Here is a 19,522-nt window from a genome sequence, read left to right on the forward strand (position 1 = left end):
TTACCTGTGTCCTCCCCATTCTGTCTCCTCAGTTTCCTCTGAGCTTCTTCAGCCTGAAATCAAGTACAAACAGCAGATAAATACCCCAAAATACCCCATCAATACCCTCATCAACACCCCATCAATACTCCCCATCAACACCCCAAAATTCACCCCCCCATCAATACCCCCATCAACACCCCATCAATACTCCCCATCAACCCCCCCATCAATACCCCAAAATACCCCCCATCAACACCCCCAAATTCACCCCCCCATCAATACCCCATCAACACCCCATCAATACCACATCGATACCCCAAAATACCCCCCTTCAACACTGGTCTAGCCTGGTCTAACTCGGTACCTTGGACTGGTCGGCCCGGCTGTAGTGGTGAAAGTACAGGTTGAAGTGTTTGCTCCACTCAGGTCGTAGCTCATAAAGACCTCGACCCGTCACACCTGGTTTCCTGAAAACACACTGGGTTCAGTCCTCCAGGTCCTGGTTTATGTCCAAAAACTGTTTAAAAGCAACTGGACTTTGGTATGTCATCCTAGAACTCAACCTGAATGGACCGGGGGTCTAAGGGTGGAGATGGTCTAAGGGTGGAGGTGGTCTGAGGGTGGAGATGGTCTAGGAGTGGAGATGGATTTAAGGGTGGAGGTGGTCTAAGGGTGGAGGTGTGGAGGTGGTCTGAGGGTGGAGGGGGTCTAAGGGTGGAGATGGATTTAAGGGTGGAGGTGGTCTAAGGGTGGAGGGGGTCTAGGAGTGGAGATGGATTTAAGGGTGGAGGTGTGGAGGTGGTCTAAGGGTGGAGGGGCAAGGTGAGGTGTGGAGATGGATTTTAATGAGGTGTGAGGGGTCTAAGGGTGGAGGGGGTCTAAGGGTGGAGGTGTGGAGGTGGTCTGAGGGTGGAGGGGGTCTAGGGGTGGAGATGGATTTAAGGGTGGAGGTGGTCTAAGGGTGGAGATGGATTTAAGGGTGGAGGTGGTCTAAGGGTGGAGGTGTGGAGGGGGTCTAAGGGTGGAGGTGTGGAGGTGGTCTAAGGGTGGAGGTGTGGAGGAGGTCTAAGGGTGGAGGTGGTCTAAGGGTGGAGGGGGTCTAAGGGTGGAGGTGTGGAGGGTGGAGGGGGACTAAGGGTGGAGGGGGTCTAAGGGTGGAGGGGGTCTAAGGGTGGAGGGGGACTAAGGGTGGAGGGGGTCTAAGGGTGGAGGTGTGGAAGGTGGAGGGGGTCTAAGGGTGGAGGTGTGAGGTGGAGGTTAAGGGTGGAGGGGGTCTAAGGGTGGAGGTGTGGAGGTGGTCTAAGGGTGGAGGTGTGGAGGGGGTCTAAGGGTGGAGGGGGTTAAGGTGGAGTGGTCTAAGGGTGGAGGGGTGGAGGGGGTCTAAGGGTGGAGGGGGTCTAAGGGTGGAGGTGTGGAGGGTGGAGGTGTGGAGGGTGGAGGGGGTCTAAGGGTGGAGGTGTGGAGGGTGGAGGGGGTCTAAGGGTGGAGGTGTGGAGGGTGGAGGTGTGGAGGGTGGAGGGGGTCTAAGGGTGGAGGTGTGGAGGGTGGAGGGGGTCTAAGAGTGGAGGTGTGGAGGGTGGAGGGGGTCTAAGGGTGGAGGTGTGGAGGGTGGAGGGGGTCTAAGGGTGGAGGTGTGGAGGGTGGAAGAACCAGACTGACTTGAATGAAGCGACGCTGTCGATGACTCTCTCCAGACCTGTCTCCTTGTTTCCCTGGAGACACAAAATCAGTCTGAGACACAGGTGGAGAAAGAGACAGACAGACAGATTGAGACAGACAGACAGAGACAGACAGAGACAGACAGAGACAGACAGACTGAGACAGACAGACTGAGACAGACAGACTGAGACAGGTAGGGACAGACAGACTGAGACAGACAGACAGAGACAGGTAGGGACAGGTAGGGACAGACAGATTGAGACAGACAGACAGAGACAGACAGAGACAGATAGAGACAGATAGAGACAGACAGACTGAGACAGACAGACTGAGACAGACAGACTGAGACAGACAGACAGAGACAGGTAGGGACAGGTAGGGACAGACAGACTGAGACAGACAGAGACAGGTAGGGACAGACAGATTGAGACAGACAGACAGAGACAGACAGAGACAGATAGAGACAGACAGACTGAGACAGGTAGGGAGAGACAGACTGAGACAGACAGAGACAGACAGACTGAGACAGGTAGGGACAGGTAGGGACAGACAGACTGAGACAGACAGACAGAGACAGGTAGGGACAGACAGACTGAGACAGACAGACTGAGACAGACAGAGACAGGTAGGGACAGACAGATTGAGACAGACAGAGACAGACAGACGGAGACAGGTAGGGACAGACAGACGTAGGCAGAGCAGACAGACTGACAGGTTGGGACAGCGTGGACGATTGACACAGACACCTGCAGAACAGACTAGGAGACAGACAGAGAACAGGTAGGGACAGACAGATGAACAGACAGAGAAGACAGAGGACAGAGTAAGGACAGACAGAGACACGTAAACTGGACAGACAGAGACAGGTTTAGGGAACAGACAGACTGAGCCCAGAGACCAGAACCCTGGAGACAGAGACGACAGGTCCTGACAGACAGAGACAGGTAGCGGAGAACAGACCAGACTGAGAACAGACAAGGACAGACAGAGACAGGTGAGGGACAGACAGAGAATTGACGACAGACAGAGACAGACGACGGAGAACCAGGAACAGGACAGATAAAACTGGACAGACAGAGACAGACAAGACCGAAGAGACAGGTAGGGACAGACAGGGTCACTTCAACCTGCCCTGGCCAGCAGAGCCTTGAACCACGTACACTGGAAGCCATGGGTCTGATTGACCAGCTGTGGACCATTTCCTTCTGACCTACAACAAGAGTTCCACCAGTCACACATTTACCCAGCCCACTAGCGCTCATAGAACCTGGACCAGACAGAGACACAGTTAGAACCCTGGACCAGACAGAGACACAGTTAGAATCCTGGACCAGACAGAGACACAGTTAGAACCCTGGAGAACCCTGGACCAGACAGAGACACAGTTAGAACCCTGGACCAGACAGAGACACAGTTACAACCCTGGACCAGACAGAGACACAGTTAGAACCCTGGACCAGACAGAGACACAGTTAGAACCCTGGAGAACCCTGGACCAGACAGAGACACAGTTAGAACCCTGGACCAGACAGAGACACAGTTAGAACCCTGGAGAACCCTGGACCAGACAGAGACACAGTTAGAACCCTGGACCAGACAGAGACACAGTTAGAACCCTGGAGAACCCTGGACCAGACAGAGACACAGTTAGAACCCTGGAGAACCCTGGACCAGACAGAGACACAGTTAGAACCCTGGACCAGACAGAGACACAGTTAGAACCCTGGAGAACCGGGACACAGTTAACTGACGACAGAGACACAGTTAGAATCCTGGACCAGACAGAGACACAGTTAGAACCCTGGGGAACCCTGGACCAGACAGAGACACAGTTAGAACCCTGGAGAACCCTGGACCAGACAGAGACACAGTTAGAACCCTGGACCAGACAGAGACACAGTTAGAACCCTGGAGAACCCTGGACCAGACAGAGACACAGTTAGAATCCTGGACCAGACAGAGACACAGTTAGAACCCTGGAGAACCCTGGACCAGATAGAGACACAGTTAGAATCCTGGACCAGACAGAGACACGGTTAGAACCCTGGAGAACATGGACTCGTTAGATGGACTCACCAGTGATCATGATGATGAGATGAAGCATCTCCTCTATCAGCGTGTTCTGTTGGACCAGGTCCTGTGGAGAACAGAGTCTGAGAACGGGAACCAACACCAGCTACAGTGGAATTTACGTGTTCCTTCTTCCTGGTTCCTTATATTTTTTTACCTGTTTGTCACATTTAAACGTCTCAGAACATCAAACTCATTTAAATATTAGAGGTTTTTTCTATTGAGGGACTCTAGATCCAGACCAGAGACCTGCAGCCTCATGGGCTCAGTCAGGGTCCGGGGCCATGACTCCACCATTTAAAACCTGGTCCTGGTAGGGTGCTGGTCTTCAGGACCTGGAAGACTTGCTGCGATTAATGGAACCATGAGTTCTGGCTCTCCCGAAGAACCCTGACGGAGAACGTCCGTCTGTCTGCAGAGAACTTGGACAATGATCCAGAACCCAGCATCTAGTCCACCTCTGAACGGATGGAGACCTGCTACATGAAGACTGTGGAGGGGCCTGGTCCTAGTTTATTTGTGTCATCTTTGACTAATATTTAAATGAGTTTGATCTGAAACGCTGGCAACTCTTTACACCACAGATCTAAAACCTGTTCGTGGTTCTGACCTTGTTGGCTTCTCTGAATCTCTTCCTGACGTCTGTGGAGCTGAAGATGTGAAAAAGCTCAAAGCGACTCAGCACAATCATCAGGAAGTGGTTTGGATCCATCATGGCCGCCCCTGCCTGTAGATCAACACAAACAGAACCATCAGTAGAGTCCACTAGAGTCCAGTAGAGTCCTACAGAGACCAGTAGAGTCCAACAGAGCCCACTAGAGTCCACTAGAGTCCACAACATAGAGTCCGCAGACCAGTAGAGTCCAACAAGACAGTAAGTCCAACAGAGACCAGTAGAGTCAGAGGTTCACTAGAGTCCAGTAGAGTTCACTAGAGTCCAACAGAGACCAGTAGAGTCCTACAGAGACCAGTAGAGACAGTAGACCACAAGTCTACAGAGACATAGAGTCCATAACATAAGACCAGTAGAACATAGAGTCCTACAAGACCCGTAGAGTCCAGAGACCAGTAGAGACCAGTAGAGTCCTACAGAGACCAGTAGAGACCAGTAGAGACCAGTAGAGACCAGTAGAGTCCTACAGAGACCAGTAGAGTTCAGTAGAGTTCACTAGAGTCCAGTAGAGTTCACTAGAGTCCAACAGAGACCAGTAGAGTCCTACAGAGACCAGTAGAGTCCTACAGAGACCAGTAGAGACCAGTAGAGACTACTAGAGTCCTACAGAGACCAGTAGAGTCCAGTAGAGACCAGTAGAGACCAGTAGAGACTACTAGAGTCCTACAGAGTCCAGTAGAGTCCAGTAGAGACCAGTAGAGACCAGTAGAGACCACTAGAGTCCTACAGAGACCAGTAGAGTCCAGTAGAGTCCAGTAGAGACCAGTAGAGACCAGTAGAGTCCTACAGAGACCAGTAGAGACCTAGAGACCAGTAGAGTCCTACAGAGACCAGTAGAGTTCAGTAGAGTTCACTAGAGTCCAGTAGAGACCAGTAGAGTCCAACAGAGACCAGTAGAGACCAGTAGAGTCCTACAGAGACCAGTAGAGTCCACCAGAGCCCACTAGAGTCCTACAGAGACCAGTAGAGTCCAGTAGAGACCACTAGAGTCCTACAGAGACCAGTAGAGTCCACCAGAGCCCACTAGAGTCCACTAGAGTCCAACAGAGACCAGTAGAGTCCAGTAGAGGCCAGTAGAGGCCAGTAGAGACCAGTAGAGTCCAGTAGAGGCCACTAGAGTCCTACAGAGACCAGTAGAGTCCACCAGAGCCCACTAGAGTCCACTAGAGTCCAACAGAGACCAGTAGAGACCAGTAGAGCCAGTAAGCCAGTAGAGCCAGTAGAGCCATGTCCACAGAGACCATACAGTAGAGGCCAGTAGAGGCCAGTAGAGACCAGTAGAGGGCAGTAGAGGCCAGTAGAGGCCAGTAGAGGCCAGTAGAGACCAGTAGAGTGCAGTAGAGGCCAGTAGAGACCACTAGAGTCCAGGGGCCCCATTAATCCACCATGCGTATTCACAGATGTGTTCGCAAAGACGTCGTGAGCACATTCCAACATAAAGTCTGAAATTTATTCATTTGTACTTGTGCTTAGAAAAGTGTGTAGATTTACACACAACTCTGACCGCGCTACACACAAACTCTAGTGGTAGAACAGTGGAACTACACGTAGAACCATTAACATCTCCTGTCCACCCTGGATGTTTGGCCACCGGAACATTTCAGCGTGAGTTTGGAGACGTAAGCGACATTTCACAGCCAACGCTGAGCAGAATCATCCCGTGTTGGATGAAATCATTTCTGTGGGCTCAGTTTGCATCCAGTTCCCATCCAGACATCACCAACAAGAACAAATTAAACCAGACTTTTGGGCCATTGCCGGATTCCCAAACATAATCTGGAGCCATAGCTTGACCCACATCACAATAAACCACACAATGAATTCAGTTACATGAACGGGGAAAGAGTCATTCAGGCAATACACAAATAACAGGAGATGCAGCTACGTCTCTATGAAACGCTGCTTCAGTGTGAACCTCAGAGACTCGTTCAGACTAGAGAGAGGATCATCCAGAGGCTGTAGGTCCGTCTGTCTGTAGCTGCTGGTTGGAACGTGACACATTTCTTTTTCCTTTGTTTTAATTTGCTATAATTACATTTATTTAACATTTGTGATACACATGCATCAATCTGTTAGTGACTCGTTTATTTGCAGTAAAGTATTTGTGACGTTCTTCAGATGATCCTTTATTTCATTCATGTATCTGGATTATGGTCTTGTTGATTTTACAGCAATGATTTTGTTCCGGCTCCGGAGCACAGGCTCTTTCTCTTTGCTGATTCCTTCACGCATTCTTAAAGGGATTGTTGCTGCCATATATGGTCAATTCAGGGCATTTTTGAATGTAAATGATGTGAACCATGCAGGAGCCTCGTAGATAAGAACAGCAGGATTTATCATCACTGGTTACTCATTAGTGTGGAAGGACCGGTGTCCACACGTTGGATAAATCCAGAGTTTTTTGTACTTAGACACATTCTACATTTCATTCCTACGTCAGAATTCAGAACCTTTTCTATGCACGGTTTGATAAATGAGGCCCCTGTAGAGAACAGTAGAGTCCACTAGAGTCTTACCTGTAGCATGATGATGTCTTTGTCGAACATCTCCACTCTGCATTTGACGTTGTGATAATAATAAATCTGAAATATTTACAGTAAATTTTAAATGCATCAACATCAACAATTAAGATCACATGACCAAGTACCAGGTCTGATGACATGACCAGGTCTACACTGACCTGATTGATCAGTGAGAAGCCGTTTCTCCTCCACATCCCAGCATGCACCTGGGCACAGAGCACTAGACATCGAAGGGGGAGTTCTATCAGAAGGGGGGGGCTGAGTTCACCCTGAGGAAACAAGATCACAGATTAATGGATGTGATGGACATGACTATGATCTGATCTGTTCTAATGATCTGATCTGTTCTAATGATCTGATCTGTTCTAGTGATCTCTTCTAGTGATCTGATCTGATGGGAGTTACTGACCAGAGGAAGCTGCTCAGGAAAACGAGACGCCACCTCGGTCCTGCTGAGGAGAACGTGGAGGCCTGGGGGGAAGAGGGGAAGGGTGAGACTCCTGACTGGCTTCGACAGTCAAGATTTCTTTATTTTGAAATTCCCTAAATGTTCATGACATACAGAAAAATAATTTGGAAAATAAAGAATAAGAATATAGAGATTAAAAATCAGAATGAACAAAATGGAAGCTCCATGGTATAATTCACAGTTGCGTAGTTCAAAGCAGGTAGTTCGAAAGCTGGAAAGAATTTGTCATTCCACTAGATCTGAAGAAGCTCACATAGCCTGGAAAGATAGTTTAACATCTTATAAAAAAAACTCTCCGTGAGATTAGGACAGCGTATTATTCTTCATTAATAGAAGAAAACAACCCCAGATTTCTTTTCAGCTGTAGCCAGGCTGACAAAGAGTCACAGCTCTGTTGAGCATCTATTCCTTCAGCCCTCAGCAGTAATGAGCTTCATGAGCTTCTTCTCTGATAAAATTGTTGCATTAGAGATAAAATTCATATCACCCTTCCATCTGTCAAAGATGTAAGTACAGTGGCATTAGAAACCTCTGTAGGACCAAGTCAATATTTGGATTCTTTCTCCCTAATTGATCTTCCTGAGCTCACTTCAGTTATTACAGCATCTAAACCATCAACTTGTCTTCTAGACCCCATCACGACTAAGTTGCCCAAGGAGGTTTTTCCATTATTTAATACCTCCATATTAAATCAGATAAACTTATCTTTATTAACAGGATATGTGCCCCACTCTTTAAAACTGCTGTAATTAAACCATTACTTAAAAAACCCACTCTTGACCCAGATGTTTTAACCAACTATAGGCCAATTTCCAACCTTCCTCTTATCTCTAAAGTTTTGGAAAGGGTTGTTGTCAATCAGTTGGTTGATCATTTAAACAGGAATGGTTTGTTTGAATAGTTTCAGTCAGGCTTTAGAGCTCATCATAGCACAGAAACAGCTCTGGTTAAAGTTACCAATGATCTCCTCATGGCTTCAGATAATGGACTTGTCTCTATACTTGTCCTGCTAGATCTCAGTGCTGCATTTGACACTATTGATCACAGTATTCTACTACAGAGACTTGAAAGTGTGATCAAGATTACAGGAACTGCACTAGACGGGTTTGAATCATATCTGTCAGACAGATTCCAGTTTGTCCATGTAAACAACAACTCTTCTATATATACCAAAGTAAGCTATGGGGTTCCTCAGGGTTCTGTGCTAGGACCAATATTATTCACATTATACATGCTTCCCTGAGGCAATATTATTAGAAAGCACGGCATAAACTTCCATTGCTATGCAGATGATACCCAGCTATATTTATCCATGAAACCAGATGAAACTAATCCACTGGTTAAACTCCAAGCGCCTTAAAGACATAAAGGCTTGGATGACCTGTAATTTTCTACTTTTAAACTCAGACAAAACTGAAGTTATCGTATTTGGCTCTAAACATGTCAGAGATTCATTATCTAATCACCTGCTTTTGTTGGATGGCGTTACCTTGGCCTCCAGTACTACTGTGAAAAACCTTGGTGTTATATTTGACCAGGATATGTCCTTTAATTCTCACATAAAGCAGGTGACCAGGACTGCTTTCTTTCACCTTCATAATATCATCAACATTAGAAACATCCTTTCTCAGAGTGATGCGGAAAAACTAGTTCATGCATTTGTGTCTTCCAGGCTGGATTATTGTAACTCGTTACTGTCTGGCTCCAAATACTCTTTAAAAAGCCTCCAACTGATTCAAAACGCTGCAGCAAGAGCACTGACAGGAATTAGCAAGAGAGATCATATTACTCCAGTATTAGCTTCTCTTCATTGGCTCCCTTTAAAATCTAGAATTGAATTTAAAATCCTCCTCCTTACATACAAGGCCCTGAAAGGCCGAGCTCCATTAGAGCTCCATCATATCTGAAAGACCTCATAGAACCAGACTGTCCCAACAGATCACTACCATCTCTAAGTGCAGGTCTGCTTGTGGTTCCTAGAGGTTCTAAAAGTAGAATGGGAGGTAGAACCTTCAGCTATCAGGCTCCTCTCCTGTGGAACCAGCTCCCAGTTTGGGTTCTGGAGGCAGACACAGTCTCTATGTTTAAGGTCAGGACTAAGACTTTCCTTTTAGACAAAGCTTAAAGTTAGAGCTGGACTTAACCATCCCTTAGTTATGCTGCTATAGGCCGAGGCTGCAGGGGGACGATGCACTGAGGACATGTCCTCTCCTCTGTTGGGAGTTGTCTTTCGCTTTGCTACAGCTGCTCACAGACTAGGACACATTACACCCTAATATCTTACATGCCGGAGACCAGATGAAGCTAATCGGCTACACATAGAAACTCACTGACACGTGAGAGGCAGGACTCCTCCCCATTGTCTTAGGGGCGGAGTCTAGGCAGAATAAGATCACTGTACGTCCCTGAAGTGGAGCTTTTGGTTCTTTTTACCCCTAAGGTGAACTGACCAAAGCCTCAGCACTGAAATCAATATCTATTCTCTGTGTACCAAATAAACATCCAAAACGTGAGAAATTGTCGCGTGATTTGTGCGTAGGTGAACTACCCTTTCCAAACGGTATAAAGATCCTGGGCTGAAGGAGAGGAAAATATCCTCCTTCGACAACTCTCTCTCCTCTGGCTCCTGTCCTCTAATATCTTATCATTTTATCTTCTATCTCTTATAATTTACTAACCACTGTGTGTCACTCTCTCCCCTCCATCTTCTTGTGAGGGTCTCTGGTCTGGAGGCTGAATATCTGACCTGTGGAGCTCCATAAACTGCTCTGGAGGTTTCAGGCTGGTTTTTGTGAAGCGTCTTGAGACAATTTGTATTGTTATTGGCGCTATATGAATAAAACTGAATAGAATTGAAAGAAACAAGAAAACAAGATGCACCGATTATTGCAGCTCCGTCTTCATCTTGTGTTTTTTACATTAATTGTGGGCCAGTGTATTACTATTGGCAGAGGGGTCAAACTCAGCTTAGTTCAGGGGCCACATTCAGTCCAGTGAGATCTCAAGTGGAGGACCAGTAACACAACACAATAATAACCTATAAGTAACAACAACTCAGACTTTTAACATTTGTTTTAGTGCAAAGAAGAACAAGGAGATTAGGAGAATGTTTAGAGTTAAGGCCAGAGTGAACTCCACTCATCTACAGGAGACGAACACATCCATCCTTCACCCTGAGGAGCCCGGAGACACTGTGAGTCACGTCTTTTGACTTTTCCTGTTCCTTTAACATGAGTCAAGCTTCGCTGCTCAAAGGGAAGTAGAGGGAGAAACCAGCTGACTGCATGGACCATGGACAGACCACTGTCTGAACGCTTTAATACTAATTTGTAAATTATTTAACTGTACATAGTTTTCACAGATTAATTCATATTAACATGCTAGTACAGCCCATACATATATATGTATATATATATACATATATATATGTATATATACGTATATATATATATACATACATATATATATACATACATGTATATGTATATATATATATATATATATATATATATATATATATATACATATATATACATATACATGTATATGTATATATATACATATACATATATATATAATATATATATATACATGTATATGTATATATATACATATACATATATATGTGTGTATATACATATATATATATATATATATATATACATATATATACATATACATATACATGTATATGTATATATATACACATATACATATATATACATGTATATGTATATATATATATATATATATACACATATACATACATATACATGTATATGTAATATATATATATATATATACACATATACATACATATACATGTATATGTATATATATACATATACATATACATATATATATATATATATATACATATACATGTATATGTATATATATACATATACATATATATGTGTGTATATACATATATATATATATATATATATACCCTATAAAGAATAACATATACATGATATGTATATATTACACATTATACTAATATACATGTAATATGTATAATATATATATATCACACATATACATACATATACATGTATATGTATATATATAATATATATATACACATATACATACATATACATGTATATGTATATATATATATATATATATACACATATACATACATATACATGTATATGTATATATATATATATATACACATATACATACATATACATGTATACGTATATATATACACATATACATATATATACATATACATGTATACGTATATATATACACATATACATACATATACATGTATACGTATATATATACACATATACATACATATACATGTATACATATATATACACATATACATACATATACATGTATATATATACACATATACATACATATACATGTATACATATACATATACATATACATATACATATACAATTATATATAATTATAATATAATATTACACCTTCACACATATCTACATATTCTCTTGCACTATAGATTCTGGTGATTTTGTTGGTGTGTTATGTTGATCAGAATCAGATCAGAAAAACCTCTTTATTTATCCCCATGTTTGTGCACAAGCTACTGGACACTTGAATTTCCCCCAGAGGATGAATAAAGTTTTCTTCTATTCTATTCTCTCTATATTAAGAGGCTTCACGCTTTCTTTCTGAGGAGGCTGCTGCAGCACAGGTATCCCACTAAGGACAGTTCTTCCTCCTTTCCTCTTCACCATGTACACTTCAGACTTATGATATAACTCAGACGATACAGCCAAGGTTGGACGGGACAGAGCGAGTGTCAGTCTGTCTCTCTATCTGTCTATCGCTATCTTATCAATGAACAAGGCAGAAGAAGTTTAGAATTAGAGTAGTTTCTTTATGAATCATCAGAGAATGAATCTTTATGAATCCTCTTCATTTCAGAGTGTTTAATAAGAGACGTCTGGTACTGACCTGCCAGCAGCCGGCAGACGGGCAGGTGAATGGACACCTTGTCCTGAGACACCTGGTACCTGAAGGTGTCCACACGGTGTCCGGCCAGACTCAAGCTGATAGGCTGCTCTCCATCAGGAAGGCCACCGTGGCAATGACTGAGCGCGCTCAGACACTTCCTGTAGGCCTCAATTAGCACACGCTCCTTACACATGTAAACAAACATGGAAAATATCATGAGTTCATCCACCAACTGTCTCCACACGTCCTCAGCTGCTGATTTAGGTTTGTAGCGCTATGAGCACAATGTTGTATCGCAGCATGAGTTAGCGTGTTGTAGCCTGTGTTAGCATGTCGTAGTGTGTCGCAGACTGTGTTAGCGTATGTTAGCATGTGTCTAAGGTCAGGTGTTAGCCTGTGTTAGTGTGTCGTAGCCTGTGTTAGTGTGTCGCAGCCTGTGTTAGCCTGTGTTAGCCTGTGTTAACCTGTGTTAGCCTGTGTTAGTGTGTCGTAGTGTGTCGTAGCCTGTGTTAGCCTGTGTTAGTGTGTCGTAGCCTGTGTTAGCCTGTGTTAGCCTGTATTAGCCTGTGTTAGTGTGTCACAGCCTGTGTTAGCCTGTGTTAACCTCTGTTAGTGTGTCACAGCCTGTGTTAGCCTGGTGTTAACCTCTGTTAGTGTGTCACAGCCTGTGTTAGCCTGTGTTAGTGTGTCACAGCCTGTGTTAGCCTGTGTTAGCCTGTGTTAGTGTGTCGTAGCCTGTGTTAGGTGTGTACCTGTGTAAGCCTCTGGTTAGATGATTGAGCATTGTATTAGTGAGTCCCTCCACAGCTCCTCGTGTGCTGTGTTACACTGGTTTAAAGACGTGTCCAGGGCAGACCTGTTCAGTGTAATGTTAGTGTGTCACAGCCTGTGTTAGCCTGTGTTAGCCTGTGTTAGTGTGTCACAGCCTGTGTTAGCCTGTGTTAGCCTGTGTTAGTGTGTCACAGCCTGTGTTAGCCTCTGTTAGTGTGTCACAGCCTGTGTTAGCCTGTGTTAGCCTCTGTTAGTGTGTCACAGCCTGTGTTAGCCTGTGTTAGCCTGTGTTAACCTGTGTTAACCTGTGTTAGCCTGTGTTAGCCTGTGTTAGCCTGTGTTAGCCTGTGTTAGCCTGTGTTAGTGTGTCACAGCCTGTGTTAGCCTGTGTTAGCCTCTGTTAGTGTGTCACAGCCTGTGTTAGCCTGTGTTAGCCTGTGTTAGTGTGTCACAGCCTGTGTTAGCCTGTGTTAGTGTGTCACAGCCTGTGTTAGCCTGTGTTAGCCTCTGTTAGTGTGTCACAGCCTGTGTTAGCCCGTGTGGAAACTCACGTCTGTGCAGCACCACTCCTGGATCATGGAGATGATGTGAGTCAGTTTCATCTGCAGAGTGAACGCTGCCTCCCACTCAGGCTCCATCTCGATGTGCTGCCCCACCTGTCTCACAACTGGGTCCATTCCCTGAGACCAGAGACAGATGTCCAGAGGGACAGACACGTTCAGATTGAGACACATTCAGATAGAGACAGACATGTCCACAGAGACAGACAGGTTACCTGCATACACTTGAGCAGCTCCAGAAAAGCGTCGAAACCTTCAATGAACTTCACTCTGAGCTGATCAGTCCAATCAGAAGGAGGACAGATGAGGACGTACCTGGAGACAGAAAGACAGTGGTCCATACAAGACAACCAGTCTGTAGACTAGTCTGCGGACTATAACTATCTATGGTCTATAACTAGTCTATGGACTATACCTAGTCTAAAACTAGTCTGTGGACTATAACTAGTCCAAAAATTGTCTGTGGAATCTAACTGGTCTATGAACTGTAACTAGTCTGTAACCAGTCTATGGTCTATAACTAGTCTATAACTAGTCTGTAACCAGTCTATGGTCTATAACTAGTCTATAACTGGTCTATAACCGTCTATGGACTATAACTAGTCTATAACTGATCTATGGACTGTAACTAGTCTGTAACCGGTCTATGGACTATAACTAGTCTATAACTGGTCTATAACCGGTCTATGGACTATAACTAGTCTATAACTGATCTATGGACTGTAACTAGTCTGTAACCGGTCTATGGTCTATAACTAGTCTATAACTGGTCTATAACCGGTCTATGAACTATAACTAGTCTATAACTGATCTATGGACTGTAACTAGTCTGTAACCAGTCTATGGTCTATAACTAGTCTATAACTGGTCTATAACCGTCTATGGACTATAACTAGTCTATAACTGATCTATGGACTGTAACTAGTCTGTAACCGGTCCATGGTCTATAACTAGTCAATAACTAGTCTATAACTGGTCTATAACTGGTCTATAACTGGTCTATAACTGGTCTATGGACTGTAACTAGTCTATAACTGGTCTATGGACTATAACTAGTCTGTAACCGGTCTATAGTCTATAACTGGTCTATAACTGGTCTATAACTGGTCTATGGACTGTAACTAGTCTATAACTGGTCTATGGACTATAACTAGTCTGTAACCGGTCTATAACTGGTCTATAACTAGTCTATGGTCTATAACTGGTCTATAACTGGTCTATGGTCTATAACTGGTCTATAACTGGTCTATGGTCTGTAACTAGTCTGTGGACTATAACTAGCCTATAACTAGCCTAAGACCGGGGTGGTTACTTGAGGTCTCCGATGAGGCTCTGGACCCGTCCGAACTTGAAGGCCTGCTGAGACGTGTAGCGGTCGAACTGGAACCGTCCCTGAAGGTCTCTGTGACGCAGATGGTCTACAAAGGTCCTGATGATGGTGGTCATCAGGTTCTCCTCCACCATCAGCATCCGGGCCTGGGACAACACAACACAACAACATGTCTGTGGGACAACACAACACAACAACATGTCTGTAGGACGACACAACACAACAACATGTCTATAGGACAACACAACAATATGTCTGTGGGACAACACAACACAACAACATGTCTGTAGGACAACACAACAACATGTCTGTGGGACAACACAACAACATGTCTGTAGGACAACACAACAACATGTCTGTGGGACAACACAACACAACAACATGTCTGTAGGACGACACAACACAACAACATGTCTGTAGGACAACACAACACAACAATATGTCTGTGGGACAACACAACAACATGTCTGTGGGACAACACAACAACATGTCTGTAGGACAACACAACAACATGTCTGTAGGACAACACAACAACATGTCTGTGGGACAACACAACACAACAACATGTCTGTAGGACGACACAACACAACAACATGTCTGTGGGACAACACAACAATATGTCTGTAAGACAACACAACAATATGTCTGTAGGACAACACGGGACAACACGACACAACACAACAACATGTCTGTCTACAGGTCAGTGATGGGGAACTCATGGTCGAGATAGAGGACAGAGACAGAGACAGAGAAGTGGACATGGACTCACCATGGAGGGGACAGTGAAGAGCTGGACTGACAGAGACGTCACTGAGACCACCCGCTCATGGTCGTCCTCCAGGAAATCGGTCTGGAGACGTCTGTAGTTCTGGAGGGGGATCACATTAGACGTCCTAGTCAGAGTCAAGGGAAGACGCCCCCTCCCTGCACGGCGGTCTACAGGGGGTCTACGGGGTCTACAGGGTCTACAGGGGGTCTACGGGGTCTACAGGGTCTACAGGGTGTCTACAGGGTGTCTACAGGGTCTATATGGTCTACAGGGTGTCTACGGGGTCTACATGGGGTCTACGGGGTCTACATGGTCTACAGGGTCTACAGGGTGTCTACAGGGTCTACAGGGTCTACAGGGTGTCTACAGGGTCTACAGGGGGTCTACGGGGTCTACAGGGTCTACAGGGTGTCTACAGGGTGTCTACAGGGTGTCTACAGGGTGTCTACAGGGTCTATATGGTCTACAGGGTGTCTACGGGGTCTACAGGGGGTCTACGGGGTCTACAGGGGGTCTACGGGGTCTACAGGGGGTCTACGGGGTCTACAGGGTGTCTACAGGGTCTACATGGTCTACATGGTCTACAGGGTCTACAGGGTCTACAGGGTGTCTACAGGGTGTCTACAGGGTCTACAGGGGGTCTACATGGTCTACATGGTCTACAGGGTCTACAGGGTGTCTACAGGGTCTACATGGTCTACAGGGTGTCTACAGGGGGTCTACGGGGTCTACATGGTCTACAGGGTGTCTACAGGGTGTCTACAGGGTATATATGGTCTACAGGGTGTCTACGGGGTCTATATGGTCTACAGGGGGTCTACGGGGTCTACATGGTCTACAGAGTGTCTACAGGGTGTCTACAGGGTCTACAGGGTCTATATGGTCTACAGGGAGTCTACAGGGGGTCTACAGGGTCTATATGGTCTACAGGGGGTCTACAGGGTCTACATGGTCTACAGGGTGTCTACAGGGTGTCTACAGGGTGTCTACAGGGTGTCTACAGGGTCTATATGGTCTACAGGGGGTCTACAGGGTCTACATGGTCTACAGGGGGTCTACGGGGTCTACATGGTCTACAGGGTCTACAGGGGGTCTACAGGGTCTACATGGTCTACAGGGTGTCTACAGGGTCTATATGGTCTACAGGGGGTCTACGGGGTCTACATGGTCTACAGGGTGTCTTCTTGGTCTACAGGGGGTCTTCTTGGTCTACAGGGTCTACAGGGTGTCTTCTTGGTCTACAGGGTCTACAGGGTCTACATGGTCTACATGGTGTCTACAGGGTCTATATGGTCTACAGGGGGTCTACGGGGTCTACATGGTCTACAGGGGGTCCTCTTGGTCTACAGGGTCTACAGGGGGTCTACAGGGTCTAATGAGGTTCTGACAACTTCACTGTGCAACCAACAGTTTCTGTTACATCTACCAGGTGTGTAGTCACCAGGTGTGTGTGTAGTTATCAGGTGTGTAGTCACCAGGTGTGTGTGTGTGTAGTCACCAGGTGTGTGTGTGTGTGTAGTCACCAGGTGTGTAGTCACCAGGTGTGTGTGTGTGTAGTCACCAGGTGTGTTTGTGTAGTCACCAGGTGTGTGTGTGTAGTCATCAGGTGTGTAGTTATCAGGTGTGTGTGTGTGTAGTCACCAGGTGTGTTGTGTGTAGTCACCAGGTGTGTGTGTGTAGTCACCAGGTGTGTGTGTGTAGTCACCAGGTGTGTTTGTGTAGTCACCAGGTGTGTGTGTGTAGTCACCAGGTGTGTGTGTGTAGTCATCAGGTGTGTGTGTGTAGTCACCAGGTGTGTAGTTATCAGGTGTGTTACCTTGGCGAACTGAATGGCAAAGACCTTCTTATACTTGAGGTCCATGAGGAGACTGTTCATGAGCAGCTGGTGGTAGATGTTCCTCGCTCCTTTAGACACAGACAGTAGAACGTCAGAACGTCAGAACGTACAGAAGAACTAGTCAATAATAATAATATGAATTAGTTGATTAGAATGATTATTAATGATACCAATTAATAATAATAATTAATAATAACCTTTCCACATCTTGGAGTCGTTCAGCATGAGTCGGTCGACCAGAGACGAGTTCTCTCCTTCTGGACCTTTCTGCAGACCCACCTGACACAGGATCCTCCTGAGCCCGTCTGAAACAGGGACACAGTCAGTAGCAGCAGGTGGAGGACACAGGGGCATTGTGGGAACTGGAGTCCAGACGTACCAGAGTACTGGATGATCTGACCCATCCAGCTCAAAGCCTTCAGAGCAAAACACTGGTGGGCCACGACAGACGAGTGCATCACCTGGACCCTGAGAGGCTTCGAGTGGCGGCCGGTGTTACTCTGGAAGACCGGGTCCAGAGGGGGACGACCGGGTCCAGAGGGGGACGACCGGGTCCAGAGGGGGACGACCGGGTCCAGAGGGGGACGACCAGGTCCAACACAGACACACAGAACAGTCAGTGTCAGTTGTACTAGAGATAATATATGTATATAAATACACATATATATTATCTGTGTGAGCAGGATTCAGAGACGAGGTCAGAACTCACCACAATGACAGACTTGGCCTGTTCACAGAACTGGAGGTCCCCATAACGCACTGACTTCCTGCCCTGCACACACACACACACACACACACACACACACACACAGACACGTCAACACAACACATTATTCAGTAGTACTATAGTAGTACTGTAGTAGTATTATGGCAGTAGTACTGCAGTATACTCACGTCTCGGTCCACGGTGGTGGCGAAGCTCACTGCCTCCTTCTGGCTGCAGTGGACAGCGTTGCGCAGTGTGTAGATGACCTGCTCGTACGTGTGGACCTCGTCATTGAACAGCATGCAGTAGTAGGTGTCTCCTTTGTCCCTGCACACAGAGGACATGTAGGACATGTAGGACACATGCGTTCTATTGTTGTGTGTTCTTGTTGTCGTGTTGTTCTTACGGGGGCTCCAGTCCTGGGGGCAGCTTGTCCTCCTGGTCCCAGGTCAGCAGGTCCACGGCATATTTCAGGAGGATGGAGAAGATGCTGTAACCACGGGCAACCAGGTCAGCTGGTAGCTGGGCAACAGGGTCCTGGAGGGAGGAGGAGAACAGAGGGAGCTAATCCATGCTAATGCTAATGATGAGACACAGGCAGAGGGACAGAGAGACGGTGTCTCACCTCCTCAGATTGTCTCTGTGCTGCTGTGTGTTTCTGACAGGAAGGACTTTTCTTCCAAGCTTCAGCATCTCCACAGTCACAGAAACCTCCTCCTCCTGAAGTCGTCATCTACAACAAACATTAACACAATGAATACCAAATAAAAGGTCCTCCCTGAACCACTCTTTCACTATTTGAGCCCCATGAACCGTGTTGTCATCTGCAAACATGGAAGAAAAACTCCATGGATGAGTTGGTCTTAAAGAACCTGTTGAACTAATGATCCACCAGGAGGCGCTGGACTATGAGCTACATCCAGGTGGAGGAGACTTTTTGTGGCCAGGCTCAACGTTCCTCTTGTCAGCTGCAGATGACTGAGACGGTCCTCACAGAGCAGTATAAAAACTCTGAGAGGAGGGGCCTGTGTGTGTCTGTGTGTGTGTGAAGGTTGTGGTCCTCACAGAGCCAGTAAGTCCTACAGTCCTTACCCGGTAGCGGTGCTCCTTGTGGACGCTGTCCAGGAAACACTTCATACACAGGACACATGTCGGGTCTGCAGCACACTCCCTGGACACAGACAGAGTTAATGCTACCTGCACAGGTGAGGCTAACGTGAGGCT

General features: G+C 45.9%; 1 protein-coding gene across 1 annotated transcript in view; it reads right to left on the reverse strand.

Moving 5' to 3' along the window:
* ubr2 (ubiquitin protein ligase E3 component n-recognin 2) overlaps nt 1-19,522 on the reverse strand; it is a 34,641-nt gene that overhangs the window by 10,973 nt on the left and 4,146 nt on the right. The window contains 23 exon segments of the mRNA XM_047602687.1: nt 5-53; nt 347-449; nt 1,642-1,694; nt 2,211-2,233; nt 2,798-2,846; nt 3,668-3,778; nt 4,322-4,438; nt 6,901-6,966; nt 7,065-7,175; nt 7,316-7,377; nt 12,326-12,509; nt 13,648-13,776; nt 13,872-13,971; nt 14,969-15,132; nt 15,756-15,854; nt 17,572-17,660; nt 17,790-17,897; nt 17,972-18,092; nt 18,302-18,364; nt 18,487-18,625; nt 18,705-18,835; nt 18,924-19,031; nt 19,391-19,469. Coding sequence (XP_047458643.1) covers nt 5-53; nt 347-449; nt 1,642-1,694; nt 2,211-2,233; nt 2,798-2,846; nt 3,668-3,778; nt 4,322-4,438; nt 6,901-6,966; nt 7,065-7,175; nt 7,316-7,377; nt 12,326-12,509; nt 13,648-13,776; nt 13,872-13,971; nt 14,969-15,132; nt 15,756-15,854; nt 17,572-17,660; nt 17,790-17,897; nt 17,972-18,092; nt 18,302-18,364; nt 18,487-18,625; nt 18,705-18,835; nt 18,924-19,031; nt 19,391-19,469 — 2,258 coding nt within the window.

This window comes from Mugil cephalus, chromosome 13 (assembly GCF_022458985.1).
Source record: "Mugil cephalus isolate CIBA_MC_2020 chromosome 13, CIBA_Mcephalus_1.1, whole genome shotgun sequence".
Lineage (NCBI taxonomy): Eukaryota > Metazoa > Chordata > Actinopteri > Mugiliformes > Mugilidae > Mugil > Mugil cephalus.